This window comes from Melanaphis sacchari, unplaced genomic scaffold (assembly GCF_002803265.2).
Source record: "Melanaphis sacchari strain LSU unplaced genomic scaffold, SCAv2.0 Contig0_pilon_pilon, whole genome shotgun sequence".
In the NCBI taxonomy this organism is placed as follows: domain Eukaryota; kingdom Metazoa; phylum Arthropoda; class Insecta; order Hemiptera; family Aphididae; genus Melanaphis; species Melanaphis sacchari.
Genome location: NW_020270366.1, coordinates 16,848,953 through 16,858,155, shown reverse-complemented (window position 1 = coordinate 16,858,155; position 9,203 = coordinate 16,848,953). Strand labels below are relative to the sequence as shown.

Sequence of the window (9,203 nt, the reverse complement as noted above, 5' to 3'; positions counted from 1 at the left end):
AAGTTGTTCAGAGGCAGATCAATAATACTCCATCTACCTAGAGATATGATAGAGATATTTACTGACGTATTTTTAACTACCTATCGTAATGATAATTACTAAAATACTATAATAGTCAATATTAAATTATTACTCGTTATTAATAAATTACAACCACCTTTTAAAAATGTAAAGGCATCTGCCTCTTAATTACCTTCTTCGCCATATCACTGGATTAATACTTAAAAAGTTTTCTATAGAATTGAAAACTTCTGTTTGTTTTTTTCTTAAATAAGAACCGTCATTTTTTACAGTAAATTATTTAGAGAATATATTTTTTTTTCAAAATGTCACCTAATTAAAAATTTTTGTAAGTAATTTTTCAGTAATTAAAATGTTTATATTAAGCTTATTAAGGATAACAGTCCTTAAAAATAGTTTCTCCAAAAATATAAAATAAATATAATATTGTACCAAGTTTTTATTATTCTTGAACTATTTTTATAAATTATAAATGTTAATAAATTAATATTAAATACCGACATATTCAAATAACCGAAGTGGGTGTATAGCCTTCATATATTTCAAATATATTACCATGGACCTATTATCCTTAGTGTTAAATAACTTAAAAACTAATCGTTCAAATTTTGATTTTAGCAATTACAATTTTTCAAAAAATTATCTGATAAATAATTTACAGTAAAAAAGATGGATATTTATTGAAAATAGAAATTTGTATCTCCACAGAACTCTCCTTAAGCTCTATAAAATATCTCAACAGTTAAAAAATATGTTTTTTAGGTATATTAAAAATCAGATTTTAAATAATAGCATTATTGAAGAAAAAAAATGAAATGTGAGCATGCTTAGTGAATCATCCTGTATGCATACATATACAAGCGCACAAAAGACTCAGTAAAAATAATAATACAAAAATACGCATCTGCTATGGAGGACTTGTCAGGATGAATACGCCATTAGTGTGGAGTTTTTACTATGATCGAACTGAAAATACTACCAGATAAAAATAATGAAAATAATTCGATCGTGTCGTTCGCTTTCATAGAGACACTAAAAAAGTTATTTTGATATTTTTCTTTTATAATTTAACATCGTATAACAGATGGTTTTTCTTTAAAAAAATTGTATTACAGTCTACAGATGACCAAAAATATATCTATTATTCTTTATGATATTATTTAGCTTTACACAATAACTTCCGCTAGTGTAATTTATTCATTGCGAGTATGTCACCGTGCAATGTATGTACCTAAAAGCAAAATATTTTTAGGATAAAATTCATTATGGATCTATAGTAATATTATATATTTCGCTAAAACATAAAACTGATTTCAATTAAAAATTATTCATTATTATCTAAAATCTGAAATTTGTTTTACAAAAGAAAGATTATTTTATACATGCAACATGCTGCAATATATCCGCTATCCACAGTAGCTAAATCAAATCCTAATTTTAATTGATTAATATTTAATATTCAATATTTATTTACATAAATACCTAGTACCAACTTAATTAAATAATTTATTACCATAAAAATTAAAATAAAACATTTATTGACTAAAAGAATTAGAGATTAAAAATGTACATAAATGACTTAACAAAATTTAAAATGATTTTATTTATTAAATATAGACGACTACTATACGAGTTACAAAACTGATTAATTATTATGTCATTAATTATAGTGTTTCAGTAACGATAGAATAAAGACAGGATTTTTTTAATTAACTACCACTTAAACAACGTTTTATTCACGAAATTTAACGCTAATTGTATCATAAACAATTGCGTTCATCCGGAAGTGGTGACGAAATTTTATTTTATTTTTGACTTAATCTCTAAAACATACATTATTGACATTTCATGACATTGAATTTAAATCTTAAATATATGATTAAGACAAGTTAAAATCATATAATTATATTTTACACACATTGCATTTGTGTAGTTTGTTGTACACAGTTTATTTAATGATGAAGCGCTACTCTGGATCCCCTTCTCTTATTTTATTTTTTCAATACTACAAAACATAATATAATAATTAAGTTTAAAAACTAAAAACAAAATGAAATATTTTTAAAACATATAAATGTATTCAAATTAATATTTATTATACAAAAAAAATATATATATTATATATTATAATAAATAAAATATAAATATTTTTTTTCCATTTGAGTAGTTTACTGTTCCATTGTTTAAAATCTAATTAATCAAATCTTCAGGAATAATGACAAATTAAAATATTTAAATAATATTAAATTGACAATAAATAATTAATCGTAAAATAGAAATCACCATTAACCACAAAAAAAAATTACCGAGGACGTTGATTGTATTTCATAAATATTTACCATTCAATTATACAAATAGAATCGAAAATAAAAAATTTCAAGCAAAATATAATAATAATTTATAGACTCAAAACTGCAATATTCAAGAGGACGCCACATTTAGCATAATATGTTGTTTCCATTTTACAAACGTACAATATAGCAAATTTACGTTTAATAGAGAACAAATTTTGATTGATGTGTTAACTTTAAGTGGTTAATTAACTACTTACCAAAGAGAAATCAAAGATACTATTTTTACCTTTAGGCTTTAGGTTGGAATATTCAATTATAGGTCAATTCACAATAAATTCTAATATTAAAACTAATAACATAAAATTGACTCTATTAAACGCAAATTAATTGATTATATCGTACGTTTAAAAGACAAAGACACACTTGCAGGTGTGGCGTCCTCTTAGCCGCACTTATCTATTATCGCTTGATTTACCTGAAATCTATGAATGATAAAAAATGTATTACTTGCAAAAATCTCTTCTAAAAAATAAATACTAATTAAAGATTGAATTACAATATATTACAAATGTGATCAAAATTGTATTACCTATTTAATTATTTATTTCAATGTCAATAATTTTTGGTATAATTATTAATTAGTATAAAAAATATATTTATACTTGCCCGTCGTAACTAGCTGTCTCCTGTTAATAGTTATTTTTTTAATATTATTATGTAGATCAGAGATTAATAAGTAATTACTTAGAACTATTGAAATACAAATGAAAGCAAACAGTAAATGTCAGTTATTACTTATTAGAAACCATAACATTACCTATACTTATAGGGTTTTTTTTTTGTTTTCTACTTATTATCTTGTATTTTATAATGACCCAAATAAATTGGATATATTTCACTATAATTTATAAATATCATGTTTTTTATTACTAAGTAAAATTGTGTTATTATTTATTGAATACTTTATATACATATTTTTCTGTTGTCCAGAGTTTGAGTATTAATAAAAAAATGTTTTATTATACAGTAAAATACCTTTTTGTTGAAATTGAACAATACAGGAAGTCTGAATGTAGCCTATTAATCATTTAAATGCAATAGTTGTTGCAACCATGAACCGTGCGGGAATAATATTTTATACTATGTAGCATTGATCTTCAACCTTATTAAAATTGAATTGTGTAAACGCTAAATTTTTTATTTTTGTATATATATATGTATATCTATATAGACATCAATTCTCTCATTTTACATTCATCAATTACAAGATGTAATTTTGGCACGAAGGACTATAACAGTGATGAAGTGTAGTAGGTATCTCATAATCTAATTAATAAGAATGAAAATATTATAATGTCAATGGAGCAATTTTTCGAATGACCAGGCGTTTATACTTGTAATAATATTGAAAATTTAAAAAACTGGTTCATAATAATGATTTTAAAATTTTTCATAGAAAAATATTAATCAATGTTTAATAATATTTTAAAATTAATGTAAAAATAATACCGCATAAAAGCAAAAAGAGTGAAATAATTCATTAAATAAAATCCAAGATTTGAATCTACTTATAATTTATATGTTATTTAATCATCTGTCCATGTCCGTTTAATAAGTAATAAGTTTCTAGATAGTAGATAATCGATAGACATAAAGTGATGCACGCAAATCTAAAATTAACATGGGCGCAATGATAAACAAACGCACGTGAGACTCGAAAACAACAACAACAACATTTGGCAGGTTTTCCGACGTCATGTTGTATTGGAGTAGTATTAGGTCGTACCTACGTCTAATAGGCATTAACCAGAAATCAGAATGCAGCTGATGCAGTGCGAGTACGGCAGCTGCTACAGCTACCGTCTAACCATTACTTATTATTATTTCCCCCTTTGCACGACGATAACGATAACAATAACAAATAACACCACAATCATACATGAACATGGTTAGAGCGCGGTGCATAATGCAGCAGCAGCCCTCCAGACGACAAGCAACAGCTGCCGTCATCACCGCCGCCGATGTTTTCCCGCGCTTTACCTTTACCTGACAACAAATGCCCCTACATTTATGTTGGTCGCACTGTGTACTACAGTATTACCAGTCCACCGTCACCTGACCCTCATCGACCAATCCGGTGGTTCGGAGCCCTACATACTGCACATTTTTCGGCTCTTCTTGATATTATTCAAACATTTACAATTATCTCGACGACTCGACCGCCCGATGACTCACGCGCTCGCCCTATCCCGCCAGTCAATTTTTTATCGCCAGTTTCGAGTTTTCGCTCGTATATTTTTTTTACGTACGCGTAATCGCGTTTAAATCCCGCTTGACGGGCTTTTTTAATTTTACCTTCTCTACTGTTCTTTCGTTTTTCATTGTTATTGTGTCATTCTCACTTTCCTGATCTGCCCGTTAATACCGCCGTTGTCAGTAAATATTCACTTTCAAAACAGTGTTTTTTTATCCGTGGCGAAAGTTTTTTTTTTTTAAACTCATTTGTTTTTCACATTTGTCGGGCCATAATACCGACGATTGAGAATGTCATCAGAATCATGTAAGTACGTAAATCATGATTTAACTTTTATATTTTTGCAGTATATTAAATATTCCTCTGACTACGATAGTTTACGACTTTTTTTAATCAAGATTTTATGCTTATCACCGGGTTACTTGGATTTCTGATTATCGTATTATGGATAATGTTGTTTAATAGTTCTAATAACTAAATAAAAATTGTTTATGTTGCAACTTACTTAGGTATATTTTCACAATTTTAAATATGCTATTTAATTTTCTACAGTTCATTTAATATGTTATTTAACCTTCAAAAAATAATAATACATTTTATCTCATGAATTTTAAGTATTATATTAAATTAAAGAATAACCGAATTATGTTTTGACGGATCTCAATTTCTTATAAATCTAGGAATTTTTAAATTAGCATTTTCAATCTGTATTTAATTTCATTGTTATATTTAATTTGCATTTGAAAATCATGGGGAATTCCACTAATAATTAAATCTTATTTATTTTAATAGTAAGTTATTTATTTTTAGTACTATAAACTTTTCACCAAAATAGATTGTTACATTTTAATACCTACAGTTTCAAAACCTATTTTTTCGTGTATTTACCTATTTGAAAAATAGTTAACAAAACTACTTAATCTTTATAATTGATAATACTTTTTATGGAACAAATTAGTTTAGCACCCCCTCGAGATTTTGATTTTTTTTTTTTTTGGAAACCTATATATTTTAACGTTTTAAAAATTATGTTGCCAAAAGTTTTTTCCGGAAATCATTAGCTTTTGAGTAATCCAAAAAATATATATATGCTTATCTTCAAATACGTTTTCAAAGGAAATTAGGGGCCAGCATTGCCACTCGATCGCTGTGCTCGCTCAGACATTCAAAACGAAAATATCCCTCGATTTGTTACGCAACACCACCTAAGGTAGGTCACAGGGCTAAAAATCGACGCCCATAATTTTGTTAACAATGGTTAACAGAAATGATTTTACGAAGAATATTTAGCTAAATTCATGTTTTTGAAACGCTGCAAAATTCTAAAATTAGATCCCTTAAAAGAATTTTTTATTTATATAGGAAAGCTGTATAATCCGTTAGTCGCAATTAAACAAGAATATATTTTAGATGATCTGGCGTCAGATGAATCAAATTCTGATAGTGAATCATGCTAATTGTTAAATGTAATATTGCATTAAATATTTAATTACTAAAAATAAAAAAAAATACTATGGTTACAAATTTGTTTATACTATTGTTGTGTTATAGATATGTGTAGGTACGACACGTATTATATTATTATTTAACTTGTATTTTATAATATTATATCACCACTATGCATTTTGGGCATGTGTAAGACACCATAAATCATGAACTTATTAGGCTATAACTTTAAAACTAATGATTTCCCGAAAAAACTTTTGGCACCATAATTTTTAAAACATTAAAATGCATAGGTTTCAAAAAAAAAATCGAAATTTCAAGGAGGTGCTAAACTAGATATAAATCTATATCCTTTATATTTTAATTTGACAATTGTCATTTATTTGAATATTATTTATTGTAAAATAAATATAGTATTTTTTTATTAATTTAATTTTATAATTCAATATTTATTTTTTAGGTCTTGTGTAATTGAAGACGGCGTTTAACAATGTTCAATTTGTATGTTGACAAATTATATCTGAGAAAAATAAAAATTTATTTGACCAAACATGGACGGAGTGGACATTCAACGGTTTTTCAGTCCAGTTACATTATTACCTAGACGTTTAAATTTTAACGAGTCTGATGAGTCTTCACCTTGCCTTATTACTGCCACAATTCAAGAGTCTCCTAAAACGCCACCTAACCATGTTCAACATATTCCACCCATGACACCTGCCTGTCGAAAACATCGATCTGCAATTCCATTAAGGTTTGCTGATCATTTAGCTTCACCATCAAAAGCTGATTCACCTCAAAAAGATGAATTATCCTATTCACCTCCTATAAAGAGGATTCGTGTCCTTAAGTTGGAAGAAGGTATATTAAATCGATCCCAATCTTCTGTTAAATCTAAATCTTTTGAAAATAAGAATTCAAACCAATTAATCAATGAAGTAACAATATCTAAACCTAAACAATTTAGCATTAACCCATTCTCTCCTGCAGCAACTGACCTACGGCTCAAATGGACAAATAATAATAACAACAATAATAATAATGAATCATCAACACTTGACAACTGGTCTAAAGATTTAACAAATGTTGAGCTAACTGATCTTAAAGTATCTAGATATTTTAAAGAATTTAAAGTAGAAGATCTTATTGGAAAAGGAGATTTTGGTGAGGTTTATAAGTGTATTAATATGTTAGAAGGAATGCCATATGCTATTAAAAAAACACTTAAGAAGGTAGTAGGAACTAGACGAGAGAATTATGCTCGTAAAGAAGTATACGCAAATGCTGCTTTATTTAGTCATCCGAATATAGTTGCTTATCATTCTGCATGGAATGAGAGTAATTCTGTTTTTATACAACTAGAATATTGCGATGGTGGAAATCTAGATGAAATGATATTTACTAAACACCACAATTTCAATGATGCTGCCATTGAGCGCCTATTATCTCATTTAGCAAGTGGTCTCCATTACATGCATACATCAAAAATGGTTCACTTGGACATAAAACCTGCAAATATCATGATCAGTCATTCTAAGTTCCTCGAAAAAGATGAAGATAAAGTTGATAGAGATATCATTTACAAAATCGGTGATCTTGGTCATGTGGCACATACAGACAATTTAAGTGATGTGGAAGATGGCGATGGCCGATATTTACCTAAAGAAATGTTAAGTGGAAAATATGATAGTTCAACAATATTAAAAGTTGATATATTTTCATTAGGAATGACTGCATATGAAGCAGTTTCTGCTTTAAGATTGCCAAGTGATGGACCAGAATGGCATTTTTTAAGAGATGGATTTGTACCAGATATAGAAGATTTTGGATTGAGTTTACTTATAGCAAATATGATTGACCCAAATCCTCTTAATCGACCAAACGCTATTGATGTTTACAAGACTGTTACATTAAAAATGTCAGAGTTGGCAGAGCTCTCTACTTTACAATTTAAAAGGGAATACTTAGCCAGCTGTACAAAAACCCGGTCTACTCAATGTTCACCAATTAAAAGAACTACCACTATTAAACGAATTCCAATAGCTTTAAGCACATGGCATAAGAGACGTTTAGTAGGACAAAAATCGAAGCGTTATTATTCATTTTGAAAGTACAATGTTGTAACTTACTTTACTCTGTTTTTTCTATGTTTAGATAGTAACTTGAACTCTGTGATGATAATTATAGTTTTTTTTTTTTTTTTGTAAAAAGGGTCTCAAATTATTTTATATAAAGTCTGTGAATTTTTTAGTGTATACGTTTTATAAAACTATGTGATTTTTCTATTGTTATGCTAGTTAGTTATAAATAACATAAGTTATTTGTGGTATGATAAATATTTCTTCGTCACAAGCTGTGATACAGCATTCTTTATTATGATTTAAGTTTTATTATTTTTACGCATTGTGCATATAAATTAAAGTTGTCATATTGTCATTATACTTCTAAAATTCATTTCGGCCTGTAAAAAATATTGTTTAAAGTTATATAATTAAAACTTTATTATTAAAGTCTTTTTATTACAAAAAATGAAAAATATAACATATAGATCTTAAATTTGAATATTTCATGAATTACGCAATATTATTCATTTTTAAATCTTTTCATAATAAATTAATATAACATCTAATATTGTTTAACAACGTTAGATACATTATGTTTTTATACCTATTAATTAAAATGCAATGTATATGTTATATTAATGTATTATATAAATAATATAATTAAAATTGTTTTATTATAATATATTAGTTTTAGTTTTTATAATTTTGATAATGTTTAATAATAAACTGGCCAAAATGATTTTTAATGTATAAGTTCTTGGTATTATTTTTTTATAAAGATTTTTAATTTTATTTCATTATTTATGTTGAATAATAATATAATTTGTTTTACATTTTAGTAACATATTTTTATATATTATATATATATATATAAAACTGTCACTTTGTTAATATATAAATTATGTCCATATTATAGATAAAAAAAAAAAAAAAATATTTGAATAGTTAACTTGTGTCTTTAAGTTTTATTTGTGTTTTTTCATTAAGTTTAAAACTGTAATCATTAAAATATTTTTCTTTTCAATGCCAACAAGAATACTAGCATAAATACTATGAAAATATTAATAACTTGTAATTTATTATTATTGTTAATATTTAGTAACAATCATTTTAATATGTTTAAGT

The 9,203-nt window shown here is 26.4% G+C and overlaps 1 protein-coding gene across 2 annotated transcripts; it reads left to right on the top strand.

The window, feature by feature from the left end:
• The first annotated feature begins 4,529 nt into the window (after positions 1-4,529).
• Positions 4,530-8,251, top strand: LOC112603613 (wee1-like protein kinase 1-B). Of its 2 annotated transcripts, none has more exons than XM_025352283.1 (2): positions 4,530-4,875; positions 6,476-8,251. In XM_025352283.1, exon 2 carries the CDS (start codon positions 6,567-6,569, stop codon positions 8,121-8,123), a length of 1,557 nt encoding a protein of 518 aa, XP_025208068.1. In that variant the 5' UTR covers positions 4,530-4,875; positions 6,476-6,566; the 3' UTR covers positions 8,124-8,251. The 2 variants fall into 2 exon arrangements, with proteins under 2 accessions (XP_025208068.1, XP_025208077.1); XM_025352292.1 differs by having other exon boundaries at positions 4,530-4,879.
• Positions 8,252-9,203: the final 952 nt, after the last annotated feature.